We start from the raw sequence: 22,833 nt of genomic DNA, 5'->3' as shown, positions 1-22,833 counted from the left end.
CTTGATTTTCTTTATTTATTTGGTTTAAATTTTTATATTTTCGAATTCTCGGTTTCAAAATTTTTGAATTCCTAATTTCAACATTTTCAAAAATTAAGTATACTTTGAATCTTTAAATTTCTATCTATATTTCTAAAGTTTTTTTAAATAGGTTCAATTTTCTAAGTCTGTAAACTTTGATTTTTTAAATTTTACAATATTCAAAAAAGATCATATTCTATAATTTTTAGATTTGTTTAACTGTAAAACCTAAAAAAAAAAATAATTTAAATTTTGAGATACTTGTACAATCTATTGTACAAATATACCACTCTGATGTCCATTTAACTTTGAAAAATATTTGCAACGGCCTGAGGGATTCTAGAATTTTTTACAAATCTTTAGTTTTATGACCTCAGATCGGAAAACGTCTTTTGAGTAAAAATATTTTCATTAAGTTATTGATAATTTGAATTTTTTTAAACATAAGTATAAGTATAACTAATAAATAATGCAATTTTATTGTTGCTTTAAAATTTGGATTTTTTTTAAGAATTTCAGATTTTTTCAATTCTTAAATTTTTTAAACTATTTTTGGATATTTTCCATATTTCTGAAATACATTTTTTTTATTTTTTGTGTTTTCAACTTTGAAACTGTCATATTTTTAAATTCTAAATTTCCAAAATTTTCGATTTTTTTTTCTGCCTTTAACTGATATCGCTGATATCCAACAATGGAGTGTTTGACCCTGATTGCCAACTCTGGGTGCTTACTACCGCTCTAATCTAGTCCGTCCCATATGTATTTTGGTCATTTTTGAGATAAACATAGCAAAAGTATTGTTTTTACATGTACTTTGAGCCAATTTAATAAAAAAGTGATGTTTGTTATGAAAATTCCAAAATAAAAATCACTTTGGTGCTGTCCCATATGCAAAATAAAGGCAAGGCAGTTCCTTCTAAAGAAATGTCTCATGAATCGATTGAATGAACGGGGAACCATTTAAATTTCAAGGACTATGTTTCTACGAACCCGCAGAACTTAAAAAAAAGATTATAAGTAGTTCATATTTATCTGCAAGAATATTTTAAACTATTTGTGCTTTTTTATGCAAGGGACAACCACGAGTAAACAAGAAACCACATACCATTATGAGTAATATTCCATACAATAAGTTCTATTCAATCTTGAATGAATTACCCTGGTCCTAGTTCTGGAAGAGGTTCTACTTCCGGTAAACGTAGATTGTGGATCACTAAATTTCAACGGTAAAAATTCAGCAAAAAAAAATTTGATTGGAAATGTGAAAAATGGTGCAACATTTTTTGGCCTTCTCACTGCGTTATCTCAGCATCCACTTTTTACATATAGGACGGACTAGATTAGAGGGGCAATAACACTTAACGTTTCAAAAGATACAAGATACAAGGTATTTTCTCGCATCCCTGGCTGTAAATATTCGTCCAAAATTTCTTGTCGGCACCAATACTGCAATTTATGAAAATTTGAGCACTTATACTTGTAAAAGGACTACAATTTGATAAAAAACACTTTATAATAGTTTCAATAAATAAATCTTGATGGATTAACTATGATTTTGGCCGATAAAATAACCGCGGAACGATAATAATGACAATGATACTATTGTTATCGATTCTCGATAACCTTAATAATAACCCTACATGACATGATACCTACCCAAATTCCTGCCCAGCGACTCCCCGCTGGGCGACCGCTTGTGACCGCCGGTGAACGAGCTTAGAAAGTTCGGATCCCGGTTGTTGGACGGAATGTACCCCTCGAACCGTTCGTAGATCTTGTTGTCAAAGTGCAACTGCTGGGACGAGCTGGACTTGGCTCCGCCGCCCCCAACGGACGGAAGCTGTCCGGCGACCTGCGCCACTTGGGGACCACTCGCTACTCCCGATTCGGACGCGCCTCGCGGCAGATGTGGCAGTGTGCTGTACATGTCGGTCGCGTGATGGTGATGATGGTGAAAGTGGGACGAAACGGCCGCCGACGAAACGCCAAAGATGTCGCTGTCAATGTTCTGCGAGTGGCGCGGGGCGTGGGGTAGCGTTCCGTACGTTGGTGGCGGGGCTGGGGCGGTGCGCTTCTTGAGGGAACCGATGTTGACTGCGGGGATGAATTAAAATTGTTAGGTTAGGGATGAATCTAGTTCGAAATGGCCTTACCAGAGGAAGACTTTTTGCTCTGGGCAGCGGCGGCGGCAGCAATCTGGGCCGAGGCTTGCCGCACGATGCTGCTGGAACTGCTCGAGTTGGGACTAGAACCACCGCCGCCACCGGAACCGTAGTGCGACGCGAACGAACCTCCGGCGTACTGTTTCGGACTAGTGCCGGACGATGGAATGGGAATCTTGCTGTTGGAATTGCCCGGAATCTGCTGACCGGACTGGGCCAGGTTGGGATTACAGCTGGAACTGGGGCTGGAACCGCTCTGGATTGAATCACAGGTCGAAGATCGGGACCGAAGCGCCACCGGGGAATCTCCCCCGACGAAGCTCGGTGGCCGCGAGCGAGACTTGCGCTCGTCCGTCAGCACCGTGTCGTCGTCGGAAAAGTCCGTCGATCCGTCGTCGTGGATGTTCCAGTCGGTGTTGATGTGGTCGAACGCGCTCTTTTCACGCTTTATGGCATGCTCAATCTGAAAAAGAAAACTCATTAGAATCAACTAGAACCACACTCCATTCGCCATGGTATCAACTGACCAACTCCTTGCAGGCCTCGTGGCCCATCTCTTTGGCAATGTCGATCGCGGTTCGCGTTTGCGAGTTTCGCACGTCGTGGTCACAGCCGGATCGCAGCAGCAGCTTCATGCACTCGCGTCGATCGTGTAGCGCACACAGATGAAGCGCAGTATTGCGGCCGGACATGTCTGCCGGTCCTGGGGGATTCGTCTGTTTGTTTAGCCCTTGTGCCGTCATGTTCTGGATGAGGAAGTCGACGATGTGCAGCGTGGAGCCCATCTCGCGGAGGACGGCGAGGTGAAGGGCGGTTTCGCCAAATTCCTGAAAAAACAGGGTCAAATAAGTAAATGCCATGATGTCGATTCGAATACCAACCAAAAGATCCCTAACAATGAACACATTTGATACAAATGAGATATATATGATTGATTTCCATGTGAAATTAAAAAAGAAAACTTTTTCCTTCATTAAGCAAAGAAAACAAGACTATCAATCAACAAAGCCAAACTGGGTTTCAGATAACTGGTATCATAAAGAAAAAAGTTTTACAAGAATTAATTTCAAAAGGAAAAATCACTTGATAAACATTATGTGAATAAACTGTGCTGAATGTTAATAAAGAAGTTGAATTGGGTTCATGGAAAAGATCATTGACGATGCACAATAGTCGCATAAAGCTTAATATACCCAAAATCGGTAAAAAGTAAAAAAAAAACAAACAAACAAACTCGCAGTTTGCCAAACTCGTAAAACTGTTTACGGCCAACTCGTAAACAAAGCAAAATTTATGCAGACTGGCGTTACTGCAAACAAATGCAGGCAAACTGTCAAAATGTACGAGTTTGTTTGTTTGTTTTTTGTTATATTCTAATACCTCCTTCATTCAATAACAAGTTTGAGATTAATTAAGGATACCTTAGGGCATCTCCACCGCAGGGACCTAATTGCGTTACAAAGCTAATTTGGCACCCGCGTCAAGCCCACCGCGGTACTTGTGCGAGAGCTAATTTTGGTTCGAGTTCATCCGAATCTAAACAAAACTCAGGTTAGCTCCGGGATCTACCGGGAGCAAATCGTCTGACGGATGGTTTTTTCAAGCAAAACAATATAATTGGGCCAATGTGAGTTTGTAAACATAGAGTTTATCCTGCTCACGTCAGTAAATGTTTACATTAGGAGTGATGATTGATTTTTCGATTTCAATTATTCGAGTTTGGAGATATTTTCCCTTCCGTGCCTGCAAGTTTACGCATGAAAAATGACTTTTGGTAATCTGGGGTGATGCAGTTTAGTTTTTTAGGTCAGATTGGGGCTGTGTTTGTTTAATTTTGGTCAACGCATTGTCGATCTACTGCCGGACATGGAAGAGACAAGTCATTTGTATTGAGTAAAAAGCAAAATTCAAGCATAATATTTTAAATAAGCCAATACGGATTTGAAAACAAGCAATCCTAGCAATCCTGATCTTAATTTCGTGAATTCTTAAATTCTTAATTTCTTAAATTTTTAAATTCTCAAATTCTTAAATTCTTAAATTCTGAAATTCTTAAATTCTCAAATTCTAAAATTCTTAAATTCACAAATTCTTAAAATCATATTTTTTTAAATTCCTGATTTTGAATACAATTTTTGACAAAAATAGTGTTTTTGAATGTTAGAATTTTGAGTTTTTCGTAAATTTATATTTTCAAATTTCTTAATTTAAAAAAACAATTTCTGGAGTTTTTTTTTGAAAAGGTCCAATAAACCAAATTTACAGTTTTTGCCTTTTGGGTGTTTTTTAATACCCCTGACTCAAGGCGGTTTCAAAAACACCCAAAAAGCAAAAACTGGAAATTTGGTTTATTGGACCCTTTCAAAAAAAAAAAAAAAAAAAACTCCAGATCTGTTTTTCAAAATTCTGCAAGAGATTTGGCGGGTATTTTCAATATCATTATATCAAATACAATATTATTAAAACGTTTGTCGCATACAAAAAGGAAAATTCTTGATATATATTTGAATTTTAATACATAATTCAAAAATGTTTAAATTTTCTGTGATGATTTGCTTATATCAAAAATAGGTGGTTGATTATTTTTTATTTAAAAAATACTTAATAATGATAAAAAACACAATTTTTCAATTTAATAAAGTCGTTTTGAACCAAATTACTGATTTCTTCAATATTCATTCAAATTTGATAATCAAAATAAATGCAACTTCAACCAAACAAAGACAAATGATTCTAAAAATCGCTGAAAACATTAGCCACCGGCAGCTCGGGGACTTCTCGAGCACCTATCTTGGCTACTCGACGGATCCCCGATGAACTTTTTCTTCGCTGAATGAACTCGAAGGCTAATTTAGCTTTAGCTTTGCTACCCGCGGTACGAAAGTTGGGGTGCAAACATGTCGAGAGCAAATCGGATGAACTCTTTAAAAAATTTGAAAATGATATTTTATTGATGTAAGTAAACAATTAGGACATATAATGCAATTGGAAGCATGTTCTATCATGCTAGAATGTAGTTTTATTGATTTCGATCAACAAAACGGCTAGAATTTGAAAATAAATAAATTAGATCCCCGCGGTGGGCTTGATTCGGTAGCCAAATTAGCTCCCAGCGGTGCGAAAACGTGCATTAGGTACGGAGCAAAGCTAAAACTGGGGATCCAACCGATAGGTTTGCCACGCAATTAGATCTCTGCGGTGGAGATGCCCTTAGACTCGCGATTTGTGACGTTTGCCTGCATTAGTTTGCAGAAACGTCAGGCTGCATACATTTTGCTTTGCATGCGAGTTTGCCGCAAACAAGATTGCGTATTTGGCAAACTGTCAAACACGAAACAGTGCGTTTTTTGTCAAAGTATAATACCTCCTTAAAGGATTTTCACGTTTTGTTCAATTTCCGTGAAATTCGGTGGTTTAAAATTTTGGTTCCCTTAAAGTTTCTAATTCTTGGCGTGAAAAATTAAGGAGCCAATTGAACGTCAAAAGATATAATTTTTTTGAACACAACGAAAAAATAAAAAATAAAGGTTGTCAAAACCGAATTTTGTATTAACTATCTATTTAAAAAAAAAGTAAACTCGAAACTCGAAATAGATTTAAAAAAAAATGCTGTCAAAATTATCAAAAAGCTCTTCAAATTTCGGTGCCTTCTGCAAAGTTATGGGTAAGGAAAAAAATGTTTTATTCTTAAAAATAACTAATTTTTAATAAAAAAAAAAATGCGCTAATTTATTTTTAATTTCTGGATTTATATGATTAAAATTGCCATCTTGTGTTGGTTAAAATTCTCCTGCCAAAAGTAAAAATATCTTTTTATACACAACACAATTTTGTGGGGATGTAACATGAAAACGGATAAAAAAAACCAAAATGTGACATTTTGGACATCGAAAACATAAAAAAATAAAATTTTGTGTGATTTACTGAAATAAAAAATTGGTAATTTAAGTCAAGGGTGTATTTTTATCCTGAATTCTTCCCTACAATTTTACCGAAGACACTAAATCGATCAGTAAAACCGTTTCCAAGACACCGATATTTTGATAGATTTTCGTATGGACAACAGCTAAAATTATATGAAGCAAGCATGTTTAAGCAAAATATTTTCTATAAACTTGTTAATTCTTGGAAGAATTGGTCTGACCTTGAAGCATTTTTAGGAAAAGCAATATTTTTTGACCAAAAAACTTTGACTTTCATTAAACAATTTTTGAAATTGAAAAAAAAATGTTTTGAAAGCATGGAAAATGGAATAAAAGATTACCGTAATCTGGGGTGAATCGGGACTACAGTCTGAATAGGGACAGCAGTTTTTAGAGAACTTCAAGCTTTTAAATTTGGAAATGGATGAACACATTTTGTTTGCCTGAGTCTGTTCTAACCGAAACCAACCAGAAAAATCAAAATATTGTGCTCCAACATGGTTAAAACTGCTGTCCCAATTCGCCCCATGTGTCCTGATTGACCCCAGTTTACGGTATTTTAAAAAAAGTCCATTATCCAAAAGTACATTTTTCGATAAAAATATTTTTAAGGAGGGAGGTAAAATTCTAGAATGTTTGTAATAGGTAATAGCCAAATTCTGAAGTCTGCATTCTTTGGGTTCTGCACATGTTTTATTTTTGTTTTGAAACCATTTTTTTTTCTTACAAAAGAAAATTTTATGGTGGTTTTTAGTCTTCAAAAATTATTCAAGAATAAAAAGCTGTATAATTTGTGTAGATCTTTGAGAAATACAACAAAAATATTTTTTTTCCAAATTAAAAAATTCAACATCAAACACACATCTGATGATTTTAAGATTTTTTTGAGGCCAGCAGAGACCCTCTGAAAAATCCCCAAATTTTCAAGGTCAAGTCAAATTCTGGCTGGTTTCCAGAATTCAGTATCACGAACTAATAATGCACAATATCCCAAACCAAACACTCACCGACGACGGCAGCACGCAGGACAGATCCGCCCCCTCGGCCCACACCTGCAGCAGCTGACCGAGGTCGGCGTTGATGATCGCCTGCTCCAGGTCGTTCCGCAGGTCCCGATCGTCTGCGCACGTCCGCATCACGTACCGCTTAGCGATGTACTTTGCCCGGATGAAATCGTACCGTTCCTCCCTGGGGAAAAGTTGGTAACAAGTTAGCTTGGACGAGGAGAGATTGGAAAGGGGGGTTTGCTCTTACATTGAACTGTCCGGCGTGAGTTTGCCCCTGCCGAGCGTTGCTTCCATGACTTCGTTCAGGCTGTTGTTGCCCATGGCCCGGGCGATCAGCAGCTGCGCCGTGGTCAGATTGTCCAGCGTGAGACTTTGTATCCGCGAGTGGTGCACACCCAGATCCCGATGGACGCCGGAACACTGGATGCACACGAGGATGCCAAAGTTGAGACTGATCCAGGTAACGTCGTTCTTCGAGCCGCAGTCACAGCACTGGTCGTTGCCGGGCAGGTTCTGGATGTACTTGATGACCGTCTTTTGCAGCTCGATCAAGCTGGGACTCATCTGGGGGTTTGCATGCTGGAATGCCTTGGCCAGGGCCTTTTCCTTACAGTTGACCAGCACCGACATCCACGCCTTCTGGTCCAATTCGTCCTCGGCTTGAAAGTGGTATGGGCGGTTGTAGCTGATGAGGTCGAAGCCCTTCTTGTCGTCTGAGACGGGTTTGATCTGACACGTGAGAAGATTGACCCGCGTCGGCGCCTTCGTCTCGTCCGCATGGCAAATGTCCAGGAAGCCATCGGCCGTAACGCGACACCGTCGTTTCTGCCACACTCGCCGCACTTTTCCCTCGCTCTTCTTCAGCAGATGGCCCGACCTCGTAATTCCGTGATTTTTATCACCCTGCAGCTGATGCAACGAATACCCAGCCGTCCCTCCCTTATCGCTGGGGACATTCTCGACCCGGTCAAAATCCGGCGATGACCGCAGCAACGTCCGCAACTCCAGCAATTTCCGCCGCTCCTCGTCCTGTTTGTGGCGGATCGTCTGCAGCTTCACGCTCAACTCCTCGATGTACGTGCCAAAGTGGGCGATTGTCTTGAGACCGTCCTTGAAGTAGCTGCAAGAACAAAACAAAAGAATTAGTTAACCTCACCCGAGATCCGATCAATCTAGCGAGACCCTTCCAGTGAACTGTAATCCACTCCGTTGGTCGGAACGTTCAGCTCGTAGGCCATCTGATTAAGCATGGCGTGGCTTGGCGTGGCACTGACTGAATCACACCCCTCAACCCCCAGCTCGAGTGTGGCTGATAAGAGACTTGACTTACTTGTTTTGAGCGTGGTAGTACTCGACGAGGTGCTGCAGCAGTTCGATACCTTTCTTCGTTTTTATCTCGTTGAACTTTATCAGATACTGTAACGTAAAGGAAGCAAAAAAAATAAATAAAATCAATTCCAAAACCGTTGATATCGATTCCGAAACTCACCTCGCACATTTGCAGCTGAAAGACGCGCCGCTCCTTCTCAATCTCCTCGGCGATTTCCGCCGGCGTGACCTCGGTCCGCATCATGCCGGCGTCCTTGGCCAGCGCCTTCTTCTCCTTCTCGATCTTCATGAACTTGGAGTCGTAGTCTTTGGCAGCCTTGTCGAAGGGCCTCTTCATCTCGCCCTTCATCCCGCGCAGTTCGCTCTTGAGCAGCGAGTCCACCGGGAACATGACGATGTTGTTGATGTTTTGCATCTGAAATCAGTCCGATTAGTGTCCTTCTGCCTAAGAAATACTTTGAATTGGTCACATACCAGCGTCTTCATGAGCGCGCTGAGCTCTTTGGTGACGACGGAGAATTTCAGAAAGGCGGCCCCAATGTCCGGCTCCTCCTTGGACAGGGCCACCGAGCCGAGGCGTTCCAGCGCGCGCACCAGACACATCTCGTTGTCCACGTGGGCTGATTGGGAGGGAAAAGCAAACATAAAGCATTATCATACTGTTTGAATCAAAATATTTAAAAAAATTCATTCATTCATTCCAAATCAACGAATCATCTTTGCGGTTGATTTTACACAGTAGGCCTGAACAAGAACTTTGTAACTTGCGAAGGAATTTTCTGATCGATTTGGTTTGGTGGTTGTTAGGTAACTGGGCTGTAGCCCACTTAAAAATCAGACAAACGTCGATAGGGCTGGTACAAATTTTATTTGAAGTTTTTGTCTCCCCCTTCTTCAAAGTCTGGCCGAAAAATCAGGGGGCAGCGAAAATATTTATTCAAAAAACTTCAAAATTTCAATGGTAATTTAATAACAGCCACCTGAAATCAATTTAAAATGCATTCCCCTGCGTTTAGAATCATTTTAAGAATTTTTGGGTTAATTAAAAAATCTTTTGAAGTTTTAAAAGTTTTCGATGTTTGGCACCGCAAATTTTTTTTTCGCCGAAATTTTTGTTTTCGCCAAATCTTAATTTGTTTGGAAAACTAATGATTGCCAAACAACTAAATTAGAGCTAAATGCATTTTAAAGCACTTTTCCCATTCTATGGCTATGGAAACTATGGCTTATTATTTCGACCCCGGCCGGAGCCGATGGAGAACAACTTTGAAAAATATTTGCATCAGCCTAAACATAAACAAACCAAAATGACCGAGTGGTCAATGAATGTAGAGGCAAGTGGGGCAAGTGTAAAAAGCTAAAGAAGTGCTTGTTAAAACCCATAAAAAACGGTAAAAAATCAGTCGGATTTTTGATAACCATCTCATTCCAGGTCTTACCTATGATTTTGTTGAAAATAGTTTTAGAAAATCCGGTATTCTACCATAAACAAGTATTGAAAAAATATTGATTTTCAGCTATTTCTACAGCTAGGTGGGGCAAGATGAACAACTCGTTGGGGCAAGAGGAACAATGCATGAAAAATAATGTTTATTTGCTAACAATTGAATAGTTATCACAAAGAAATAAAGGATGACAATGTATTTGAAAGATTCCATTAATTTTTAGAAGACATAATAATAACTTACTGTTGATTTGAACGTTTTTTTTTTTCAAAAAACTAATGTTATAAATTTTCTTAATTGTATCATTGTATTTTGTGCGAGAATATTTTTTAAACAATTTTGTATTAGCTTTGATGCAATTTTATGTATTTATTTTCGAACAAGCTTTGTTGTTGCAGCAATTCGTATTTTTTCCGTGCTTAAAATCCGTAGGGTACACTAGGGTGTAATATGATTGTATGAAAAAAAAAAAAAATAATAATAAAGCTGTCCAAATTTAGTGAGCACAGCACTTTTTTAGTTCCTTTTGGGGTCCTAAACAACTTCCCAAAGTTTGGGACCGCGAACGACGCAACATTTTTGCAATCTTTTAGAAGCAATTTGAAGGTTTTGTTAAGATCTACAAAACGCTGTTTAAAGCTTGCAAAAATATTGTATGGTTAAAGAGAAATCTATGAACCAAAAAGCGTAACGCCACCGCGTAAAAAGGGGTTTCTCTGTACATTTGTATGGAGAAAACATTTTTTTTTATTTTGATATTTATCAAATCCACGTTTCATGCTATATCAAAACCGGACTCATATTCGGATGCTCTGGAATATCCTCTACAACATTCCCGAAGAGAGTATGGTGCTAGCTTGCCCCTAAAAAAAGATACAGCGTGTTCAAAACTCGTCTAAAACGTGTTTTTTGCTCGAAAATCACGTTTTAGACGAGTTTTGAGGACGCTATATCTTCTTTCAGGAGCACCATACTCTCTTCGGCAAAGTTGTAGAGCACATTCTAGAGCATCCGAACATGAGTCTGGTTTTGATATAGCATAAAACGTGGATTTGATAAATATCAAAATCAAAAAAAAATGTTTTCCCCCTTACAAATTTATATGGAAAATTTAATGGCTTTGCGCAAAGTGAGGACTAAACCAACCGGTTCCAAACTTTGGGAAGTTGTTTAGGGAACTGAAAAAGTGCTGTGCTGGAAAATCGATTTTGATCTTACACCCTAATGGTACACTTGCCCCAACAAGACAAAGGTTTTTAAAAGATTCTAACTAAAATTAGAAAATGATAAAACATACTATATAATAGGTGCAAGTTATTGGCAGGGACACTACTTATCTAGGAAAAATGTCATTTAGATAAAAAATAACAGGAAAAAACAAACTCTAAGCCTAATTTTGTGATTTCCAAATTTTATGAGAAAACAAAGGGTTTGAAAAATCTTCATTAAATCTTATGTCTTGTGGCGTTTTCGTCATTTTGGCGGTTATGTAGCAGTAGAATCAACGGAATTGCTAGCAACAATTGCTTATACTGGAAATATCAAAATTGTAAAGATATTAGGCCGTACGAGCGATTGTTCCTTTTGCCCCATAGGGTCGTCTTGCCCCACCTTCACCTAAAAAATTAAGTGCATGAAAAAAATGTTTTTCAATTTTTCTTTGTGAAATTTTAAGACATAATTAAAAGAAAAATGCTTATCTGAACACAAATTTAACTAACTTTTATTTTTGCATTTTATAAAAAAAAATTATTGACTGTCCCCTCTGCATTTTTTGTTTAGCTCAGTTACCGAACAAGTACTGTAGTAGATTATAGTGAGGACTTTTCAAGAAAAAAGAAAAAATACACCAAAAACATTTTTAAAAAATGTCGTAAGACTAAAACTTTAATTGAATATTATGCTATTGGCGCTTAAAAAAATGTGTTATGTTTGAATACAAAAAAGACAATTTTAATTTTTCGTCATTCGATTGTCCGGAATGATTTTTTTCTCGACGTTTTTAAAAATTTTAGACCTTGAAGAAATTTTTGTAAATTCCAAATTCTATTCAAGATTTGGCTTCGTTTAAACTTTGGGCATTTTCAAAAAATAAAAGCATAATACGGTAATTTCACAGTCTTCCCGAGCAGACGGAAATAACTTGGGAATAACTTTTTTTGATATTTGAAAATGTTAGGCCAATAACATTTTATGTTATTTATAACAAGATTTGTTATTTGTCGTTATGATTTTTTTGAAATTGGATTGTTATTGTAATAACAGACTAATAACGTTTTTAGTTATTCTTCGAACAAATCTTTGTTATTATTTTTTTGTTATTTTACCAACTAATCCGATCATCCCAATAACAATTGTCGGTATTCTTCCATAACAAAAAATGTTATTCCTTAGTTGTTTTTGCTTTCAATCAATATCAGACCAATAACACATTTTGTTATGATAACATAAGCTGTTATTCAACTTTTAAGCAAAAATGTATTTTTCATGAAGAATCCATAACACTTTTTGTTATTTTAACAGTATTTGTTATTGAAATGGCATGAATTTAGTTGTTACCGTCTGTTCGGGTTCAGTATTTCAAACAACAAACTCGAATGTTTTGAAAATTCATTAATTTTTTTGTCTTGTTACAACTGCAATTAAGTTTTGAGCTTTTTAACAAGAGACGATTTTTTTGTGAAAATTCTAGTATTTTACACTAATAACTCGATTTTGTGGATGTCTCCAACATGTTTTTTGATATATTTAAATTTATAACATGATAACGAAAATATTATTCTTACTGTCAGCGATCCTCAATAATGCCAATAAAGTAACTCCCTATTGAAAAATTATTGCGGATAATATGATAAACAACTTTGGTAAAGTTAGACAAGATAGGCCCACCAATTCTGTGGTAATCTTGAAAGCTAAGATTCCATCAATTAAACACCTGATTTCGGTTGAAAGTCTTAGGTTAAAAAAATATTTTCAGCCATTTTTATTTTATTTTGACTGAATATTTAAAAAAATACATAAATAATAATGTACTTACTGTTTCCCGAATTGTGTATTGCTTTGACTGCCTTTTTGAGTTTAGTCAGGCCTTCTCGATCGAAGTCTAGAGTCTGCAAGTAGAGTAGAAAAACAGAAACAATACTATTAGTTGTGCAATTAAATCCAAGCGAACTAAAATTGACAATAAAGTTAGCCGGAAATTCCAAAACATCGTCCAGTCCCCCCTCCTCATCGAACTTGATTACGCAAATCTGCCCCCAGCAAGACTCTGGTTCCGAAACCGTTCCAAATTGCCCGAATCGAGCGAGAGAAATTGTTTATTATTCTGCAGCAGTCGTTCCTCAATTTCATTTGCCAGCTCAGTTTTATGACGCCAGGCCAGGCCCGAAAATGAACCAAAAAAAAAAAAAACACTCATTTCGATTCTTACACATTCTGATTCTGGGCTGATGGCCCGGAGATTTCGACTTTCGTCAACAAAATTTCCATATTTATCATTACACGCGGCGAGATTGAAGCGACTGCTGCTGCTGGCAAGTAAATACAAATGCCTGGAAGTCGAAATTTAGCCCCGGGGCAAATCGCGCCCGACCGGCGGAGAAACCGACGACGAGCAGGGCGCGCACAGATTTCACAGTTCACGACCGGAGGCAGTCAAGTTGCGTGGCACGTCGGTGGCCACGGGCAGGAGCAGTGGAGGAATTGGCCAGCTGCAGGCTGCCTTTTTTGCGTGCAGATTTTTAAAGGAAGAAAGTAGGGTAAGTGTTTAAATGTTGGGATCAATTCTTTTACCAAATTAACCAGCACCATCAACGAGAGTGATGGTGCTGATTTTCCTTGGACAATTTGAAGAGTTATAATTCAACATAGAACCAACTACCCTACCGAGCCTAACAGAGCGGAATTTTTTATTAAGCTTTAACTCCGACCACGCTGCACTACATTACACTCCGCAATCGTCGCGGTTCTCTGGTATGAATACAAATTAAATCTTGGAAGTGTTTGATAAGTGCAAAAAATTTTGCGCCAGAATTGACGCTACCACAAGTTGCATAAAAACGGTAACAATTCAATTTCTGAGTGCGTGCACGTGAGAGAATGCATATGCTTTTAAGGTCTATGGCGAAAGATAATAAAATCCAGATTCAAAGGATTTTCTTTCGCGCTGGTTGAATGAATTTCAATGAGGCAAGGACTAAATAAGCTTTATTTTTCCAAGAAAAGATTCTTTCAACCGCTCAAATATCACATATGGGTTCTTTTTTTCCGAACGGATTTAGGTCATTGTCAAGTTGCAGGTTCTTATCGTCCCAGCCCAATCACTGCTACCTTTTCTTTATTCAGAGAAAAAAAAATAGCAAAAATCGTCTCCTGAATGGAATTTTCAGCAAACACAAAAAGGAGAAAAAAGAGAAAACACCTTAATCCTTATCCCATTTCGCCTGCCTTCTTTTCAGTGGCTGAACTAGGTTAGGGTGACTGAATGAGGTGAACGGAAGCTCGAATGTCACCCAACAAATAAGTCCTTTATGCTCTTTTACTTTTGCTGTGTTGCTTTTCCTTTATCCCTTTCATGGTTCTTGATGGAATTTTGCAAAACTTCAAGTGTACTAGGTAGTACCATCATAACACAATTTGCCCTCCGGCCTTCGTCGTCCGGGGTCGGTCGTAGGATTTGTACTTGAAACTTGGGTTGGGTTTGTGTGTTCGGAACGGTGGAAAATGTCGTTCAAGTGCCTTTCGGGAACGAGTGCAAGTATATAAAAGAAGGAATCCTATTTAAGCTTATCCAGTTCAAAAGAAAAAAAAATGTTTGTAATAAAAAAAAGTTTTTTTTGGTATTTTTTACATACAGTTTAACACTTGTAGCACCAACCGGGTCAAAACTTACGCGAAGCACCAAGGAGGTCAAAAAAGTTGGAACTGCAACTTCAACCGGCTGTATCTCGGCGAAAACTCAACCGATTTAGATGATTCTTGTTGCATTCGATCCGGAAGAATGTCAAGAATCGGTAGATCCAAAACAGACGCGTCTACCTTTAGTTATAATAAAAAAGGGCATTTCAAACTATTTTTTCAAGGGTTGTATGAGTCGGTACAGTTGCACTTCCAACTTTTTTTACCCCGTTGGGGCTACAAGTATTAATACAAATGAGGCCATAACAATTTTCAGATCAAGTTGTTGTCCCCCGCCCATTTTAAAAAGAATGATTGTCATTTTTTTTTTTTCAATGGACAAAAAATCCTCAAGCTTGTGTAATCGATGTAATGCATATCTACATATCTTTAATAAAAAAAGACTTTTTAGGTTATTTACAAACTTTGAATTTTAGAACCACAGATCGGTTAAAGACGTAAAATTTAGGAAATAAAAAATTCTTATATTTTGCTGTAATGATGTATTTTGTGACACTCTTCACCTCAAAATGTTGAAAATCAGGCATGAAAATTGGTTTTTACTTTTTAACAGATTGTTTATCTGACTATTCTTAATTGAGATACAAAAGATTTTTTTTAGAAAGAAAAGAAATTTATTTTATCCGCTGTTAAGAATTATAACGGTATCCAAAAAACACACTAAAATTAAAAAAAAATCGATATCTCCCAAAAATCTGTATGTACAAATTAAATACGTAAGGAATGATCGTGATAGAGAAGTGTTCAAAAAATCTTGGAGAAGGTAAAATGAATTTGTAAAAAATAAATATTATCTGTTTTTGAAAAAAATATAGGCATTTTCAGTAGAACAAATTCATATAAAAGGCAAAAACTTTTGATTCGTACTTCGAATTGAGTTTGAAACGCATTATAAATGGATAATTTTATAAACAAAACAAGCTTTAACGCATTTCAGCCAAAGTTCTGATTTTTTTTTTAACAATTTTACCTAAAATTTATATGTATTTATGTTAAAACGCTTATAAATTAGTTAACTAAATATAAACATCGATTTTTTTTTTCTTTAAAAACTAGGTATATCAGCAACCTTAGGTATGGTACATTTGATGTAAAAAACAAAATTTGAACACCTTAAGGGGTTACATACATGTAAATTGGCAAAAATGTCAGAGGTGGGTTTGAGCACACACTTAAACATTTTTTTTAAATCTGTTTTCAGGGCATTAAAATATTACTTTTCATCTATTAACAAAACAAATTTGAAGACATTTGGTTGTAGCTTTGCCGAGATATAGCTATTTGAAGTTAGCAGTTTCAAAAAACGGGTGCCACGATATCTCAACATTGCTTTGACAAAATCGGCTCAAAATTTTGGTTAAGACTCGTTATACCGGTCTCGTGTGCATGACGAAGGCCGATTTTCAAAAAGTTTGTTTTAAAAAAAGATAAAAACATTTTTCTGTTTTTCATATAAAAAATCTCCAGTTTTTGATTTTTGTATTTTTTGAAAATTCAAAATTTCAAAATCGGGCTTCGTCATGCACACGGAATATGTCTTGGGAGTCTTCACCCAAAATTTCAGCCAATTTGGTCCGTCCCATCTCGAGATATCGTGGCACCCGTAAATTAACTTGGTGTTCAGAGAAAAACGCTCAGAAAGTTAGACAGTTTGCTTTGCGCATGGCAAAACTCTGAGCTTAAATCGTCTCTAACTCAGTTAAATCATGAAATACCTTCATGAAACTTTCAGGAGTGTTCGAAAATCATCTTTTAAGTTGATTTAATAAATTTTCTGTAATATGAATTTTTTTAAATTTCTACATGTATGTAACCCCTTAAATCTAATTTTATGTGTGTATGTATTAGTGGAATGAGGATGTATGATAAATCGAATTTATTTAAACGTGTTTGTGAAAAATATCTATATCCTGGTGCTCTCGTTGTAAAATTCATGTTGACAAATAAATTTCAATGATTTTTGTAAATTTTCACGGTTTCTAACAAGGTTGAGTTGTATTTGCGGCATACTTTTCAAAAATCATTTGCTTTATTTTTAAAACAGGAACACTATCATTTTGTAACTTATTACATGGTTTCATACATTAGTTGTTCTTGAAATATTAGATTTGCTTAATAAAATTTTCGTTATTTTAAATTTCGAACAGAGTACGAGAAGTTTTTTAGGGTTTGAAAAAGAATATTCTTTACAAAAATCTACTTATGGAATTGAACACTGAGAATTTTAGTAAGGTTTAGCTGAATACTGTATGAAATATGAATTGTCAGAAAAAAGTGCTTGTTTTAAAACAATAATTTTCTGAGTTTTCAAACTTAAATTATCAGTGCATCGAATAGTTCTCAAAATACATAATTAAGTTGTTTAATAAATTCTATAAGATCGATGCCAACATTTACTTCCCCGTCCGACGGAAGGCGTGATCAGACAAAGCTCGTCTCTAAAAATGCCACAGGGACCTCATGGGATCGAACCCAGGTCGACTGGGTGAGGGGCAATCACGCTTACCCCTACACCACGGGTCTCCTCGGTTTACAGTACTGAAAAAAAAACTATTGATGTTTGAGAGAGCAGAAAAATGTCTGCGATCCAACCAAGTTTTTATTTGAGATTCCTCGAAAATATCGACAAAATTCAATTTTAAACCCAATTTTGAATTGAATTTGAAACGGGTAAAAAAAGAGAACTCTGAAATTTTTAGATCATTTGTGTTTGATGGTTCATTCATGTGACTTAGTCAATGTATTGTTTCTTTTTGGGGTAAAATTTAGCCGTGTTTCTAACTAGTATCTCTTACTATTTCTGTAAATGCAGTAATATTGGTTATGTCTCAGTTCATGATTTGACACACTTTGTTAAAACAGCCTAAAATGATCCCATTTAATGTTCAAAAACGTGAAATCTAGGGACCTATAGAGGAAAATTAAATTTTCTGGGAGAAAGCACAGCACAAACATAACTAAAACTACCAGATTATTATAATTAACAGTTTTACAATGCTTGTGATTGTTATCAATATTGTTTTTTGGGCAAATTATTATAAATTGATTCCGACCTTGTTATTCCATGATCTTGTTGCTCGATTGGAACCCCGATTTGACAGTTCGATTGGAAACATGAGAGTGAAATGTCGCCTCTCCATATAGGCTCTAGTGAAAACAAGCAAACAAAATCAGGTTTAAAAAAAACTCTAAATAATGCAAAGTATACGAAAAATGCATTCCTTTATGCTAAAACTTATCTATTGAAAAAAATATTCAAATAAAATGAGATTTCAACGTAAGTAAAAAGATGTCCGCTTTAATTAGAACACGACCTTCCACCTTGCTTCAAACAACCCCGACACAGTTTAAAAATGCCCTCAAAGGCGTTACACCGCAAAACAAATGAGTCCTTGTAGGCAAAGTGTCACTGCCGTCTTTTCACCGTCAACCCCTAAAGCCCAACCCAGAACCAGAACCCAGGTGCCTGCCATTCATAGGAGAGTGTCACCCAGTTCCGGTTCAGCTTCTTATATAAATGGGAACAACTTCCATGAACTGCTTGCTCTCAATGACATAATTATTTCACCCTCTTTCTGGTGCCTATGCCAGGCGAAAAAGCCCAGCCCAGGCCCGAACCAAGTTCTTTTCAAAATGTGAGAGATGCTTCCATTCTTTACGTTTTCCAGTGAAAAAGTCGGAAAAGCGGTGGAAGTTGGAGCGGGGGGCTTTGATTACATAACCTTACTCACTATAGCAGCAGCAACTTGTGGTGGTGGTGGTGATGGTGGTCGCCATTCATAAAACTTTTCCACGGCAAGGACGTTCCTGTGCAGCAGCAACAACCGGTTGATGACTCTAGCTGGGTGCTGCTGCAGAACGTGACCACTTGTGCTGCTCTGCCAAGTGCAAAGCTCCCAAACCCCAAAACTAGACCACACCATCAACCGCCGTCCCATGAGGGAAGGACACACGTCGTTGGTTATTAGCAACTGGGTGGCCCAGTGCAGCTTGCAGATTGGCTTGCCAGGTTTACTGAATTTGTAAGGGATTGTGGAATCTCGTTAGATTTATTAAAAGTGTATTTTTGTTTTTTTGAAATGTTATTGTTAGTTAATATTTGAGATGAATTGAAGTTTCTTGTTTTAATTTCTAATACGATTCGTAAATTTAAGTTTTGAATAAAAAATATTGAACATAATAATTTTAGACAAAGAATAAGAGTATTAAATTATTTTAACAAGATGATACTGCCCCCCAATCTTCCTCCTTATAAACTGACTGCACAGTGCACGTACACACATGTCAGTGTGGGTGGACCAGCGAGCAATGCACAGTGGTCCAGATCGCAAAATTAAGTGGAAAATGGATTTTCCGAAAAATGGTGACGTTTTGGAGCTTTGGTGTCTTCAGAAGAGTTGTTGCAAATGGAAAGGGGCAACTTTTGGTTTGGTTTAAAATTAGGGTGGTTCACGATTAGAGTGATTTTGAAAATCTAACTTTTCAGGAATATTTTTGGGAATTTTTATGTCTTGTAGAAAGTTGATGGGCTTGCCAATCCAAGCAACTTTGTCGAAGACACCAAAATTTTATCTCGTAATCTACGCGTTCTATGACCAAATTTATAGAAAGCATCTGAGCAAACCTTTAAAAATCAGTTTTTTGAACGTGGCAATTCAGGGTTAACTTTTAGAGAAAAGTGATATTCGGAGCACTTTTAGAGCTCTACAAAACGAACATTTTCATTTTTTGACATGTCAATTTGGACTTAAGGGTCAAAAGTTACAGCCATTTTAAGGTAAAAAAGATGCAAATTTAAAACTTAAATATCTCAAAATGGCGCAAGCCAAATTTTAAGACTAGGTTGCATTTGAAAGAGGAGATCCAGCACTACAAACGCTGAAAAAATCTCAGGGGTGTTTTTCTTTAAACTTGAGATATCTTCATTTGAAAAAGTCTAATTTTCAAGGGAAAACCATATGGGACCACCCTAACGAAATTCGAAAATAGTCCAAATATATGTTTTTCCATGTAATTTTGCCCGCTGAATCTGAATCTGCCCTCAGAATTGAGCAAAAATGTCAACAAATCGATTTTTGGTCATATTTTGGGTTTCCATGTAAAATTATCATTTAAACCCAAAATATGACCAAAAATCGATTTGTTGACATTTTGGCTCAATTCTGAGGGCAGATTCAGATTCAGCGGGCAAAATTACATGGAAAAACATATATTTGGACTATTTTCGAATTTCGTTAGGGTGGTCCCATATGGTTTTCCCTTGAAAATTAGACTTTTTCAAATGAAGATATCTCAAGTTTAAAGAAAAACACCCCTGAGATTTTTTCAGCGTTTGTGGTGCTGGATCTTCTCTTTCAAATGCATCCTAGTCTTAAAATTTGGCTTGCGCCATTTTGAGATATTTAAGTTTTAAATTTGCATCTTTTTTACCTTAAAATGGCTGTAACTTTTGACCCTTAAGTCCAAATTGACATGTCAAAAAATGAAAATGTTCGTTTTGTAGAGCTCTAAAAGTGCTCCGAATATCACTTTTCTCTAAAAGTTAACCCTGAATTGCCACGTTCAAAAAACTGATTTTTGAAGGTTTGCTCAGATGCTTTCTATAAATTTGGTCATAGAAGGCGTAGATTACGAGATAAAATTTTGGTGTCTTCGACAAAGTTGCTTGAATTGGCCAGCCCAACAACTTTTTAGAAGACATAAAAATTCCCAAAAATATTCCTGAAAAGTTAGATTTTCAAAATCACCCTAATCGTGAACCACCCTAATTTTGAACCAAACCAAAAGTTGCCCCTTTCCATTTGCAACATATCTTCTGAAGACACTAAAGCTCCAAAACGTCGCCATTTTTCGGAAAATCCATTTTCCACTTAATTTTGCGATCTGGACCACTGTGCAATGTGACGAGACGCAAACGGTCGGTGGGTGGAAAAGTAGGTCAAATTTTAAAATAACTGGGGAAAAATTATGCTATAGAATGCGGGAATGTCGTTCTCGTTCAAATCTCTCTCATTCTCTTTTCCATTTATTCTCTTCTGAAAATTAAATTTCTCCAACGCATTGGAGCGTTCTGTTCTGGCCAGAATGATGAGAAACACTTGGTTGACAAGCTTCATTTTGGTTAGCTTAATTGTTGACTTATAAATTTTCAAAGATGTGTAATGGAACAACTTAATGTAAAAAAATGGTATTCAATTTATTCTACCTTATTAGTAAAAATCGTTTTAAGCTATAAGTACGATATTTTAACTTTTCTTACAAAAAGAAAGCTTAACGACTCAAGTTATATTTTTCAGAAATATTTTAATACAATTGAAGGAACGTTAGTATTATGATCAAGCATATTTTTATATAAAAAAAATCTTAAATTGTAACAAAATTCAAAGTTTGCAAAGATTTGCACTCTCAGGGTTGTTACGGGAGAGTCGAAAAAAAATCCGCGCCAAATCCGCGCCGACCTAAAATCCGAAACCGCGCAAAATCTACGCCATATAAAAAAATATCGCGACCAACATTTAAGAAATTTTATTTTTTAATGAACAAAAACTAATTCAGAAAGTATTTGATAAAAAAACTCGTTTTATGGTTAAAGGCTCCAAAAGAATGAAAGCAATAAATACATTTAAAATATCCTCAAAAGATGGTCAAGGCAAGGGTCATGAAAAAAAAATCTTCAAAATAGAAAATACAATATTAAAAAACTTAAAAATTTAACTTCAACAATATAACCTCAAAAATAAATCGAAATCTAAAATTATAATATGATAAAATTTTAAATTTCGAAAGTCTAAATATTCAAAATCTAAGATTTTTTATACAGTTTGTAATCCAAAATCCTCGCTAAAATTTCACTCCGAAAAAAAATTAATTTCAAAAACTCTTACATAAAAACTCTTACATAAAATTGGACTTCAAAAATTGTGGAATTCAAGAATTTAAGAATTTAAGAACTAAGAATTTAAAAATAAAAACATTTAAGAATTTACGAATTTTAGAATTTAGGAAATGAAGAATTTGAGAATTTTAGAATTTTAGAATTTTAGAATTTTAGAATTTTAGAATTTTAGAATTTTAGAATTTTAGAATTTTAGAATTTTAGAATTTTAGAATTTTAGACTTTTAAAATTTTAGAATTTTAGAATTTTAGAATTTTAGAATTTTAGAATTTTAGAATTTTAGAATTTGAGAATTTTAGAATTTTAGAATTTTAGACTTTTAAAATTTTAGAATTTTAGAATTTTAGAATTTTAGAATTTTAGAATTTTAGAATTTTAGAATTTTAGAATTTTAGAATTTTAGAATTTTAGAATTTTAGAATTTTAGAATTTTAGAATTTTAGAATTTTAGAATTTTAGAATTTTAGAATTTTAGAATTTTAGAATTTTAGAATTTTAGAATTTTAGAATTTTAGAATTTTAGAATTTTAGAATTTTAGAATTTTAGAATTTTAGAATTTTAGAATTTTAGAATTTTAGAATTTTAGAATTTTAGAATTTTAGAATTTTAGAATTTTAGAATTTTTGAATTTTTGAATTTTAGAATTTTAGAATTTTAGAATTTTAGAATTTTAGAATTTTAGAATTTTAGAATTTGAGAATTTGAGAATTTTAGAATTTTAGAATTTTAGAATTTTAGAATTTTAGAATTTTAGAATTTTAGAATTTTAGAATTTTAGAATTTTAGAATTTTAGAATTTTAGAATTTTAGAATTTTAGAATTTTAGAATTTTAGAATTTTAGAATTTTAGAATTTTAGAATTTTAGAATTTTAGAATTTTAGAATTTTAGAATTTTAGAATTTTAGAATTTTAGAATTTTAGAATTTTAGAATTTTAGAATTTTAGAATTTTAGAATTTTGGAATTTTGGAATTTTAGAATTTTAGAATTTTAGAATTTTAGAATTTTAGAATTTTAGAATTTTAGAATTTTAGAATTTTAGAATTTTAGAATTTTAGAATTTTAGAATTTTAGAATTTTAGAATTTTAGAATTTTAGAATTTTAGAATTTTAGAATTTTAGAATTTTA

The 22,833-nt window shown here is 35.3% G+C and overlaps 1 protein-coding gene across 2 annotated transcripts in view; it reads right to left on the bottom strand.

Annotated features, from left to right (window-relative positions):
• LOC120422826 (arfGAP with SH3 domain, ANK repeat and PH domain-containing protein) overlaps positions 1 to 22,833 on the bottom strand; it is a 62,717-nt gene that overhangs the window by 5,532 nt on the left and 34,352 nt on the right. For both annotated transcript variants that reach the window (XM_039586360.2, XM_039586361.2), the window contains 9 exons: positions 12,928 to 13,000; positions 8,920 to 9,065; positions 8,606 to 8,860; positions 8,447 to 8,532; positions 7,364 to 8,236; positions 7,117 to 7,297; positions 2,714 to 3,013; positions 2,178 to 2,649; positions 1,681 to 2,118 (listed from right to left, as the gene is read on the bottom strand). In XM_039586360.2, the coding sequence (XP_039442294.1) occupies positions 1,681 to 2,118; positions 2,178 to 2,649; positions 2,714 to 3,013; positions 7,117 to 7,297; positions 7,364 to 8,236; positions 8,447 to 8,532; positions 8,606 to 8,860; positions 8,920 to 9,065; positions 12,928 to 13,000 (2,824 nt within the window). The remainder of the gene's footprint in view (positions 1 to 1,680; positions 2,119 to 2,177; positions 2,650 to 2,713; positions 3,014 to 7,116; positions 7,298 to 7,363; positions 8,237 to 8,446; positions 8,533 to 8,605; positions 8,861 to 8,919; positions 9,066 to 12,927; positions 13,001 to 22,833) is intronic.

Source organism: Culex pipiens, chromosome 3 (assembly GCF_016801865.2).
Source record: "Culex pipiens pallens isolate TS chromosome 3, TS_CPP_V2, whole genome shotgun sequence".
Classification (NCBI taxonomy): Eukaryota; Metazoa; Arthropoda; class Insecta; order Diptera; family Culicidae; genus Culex; species Culex pipiens.
The sequence above is the reverse complement of the archived record's forward strand: the minus strand, read 5'-3'. Positions and strand labels throughout refer to the sequence as shown.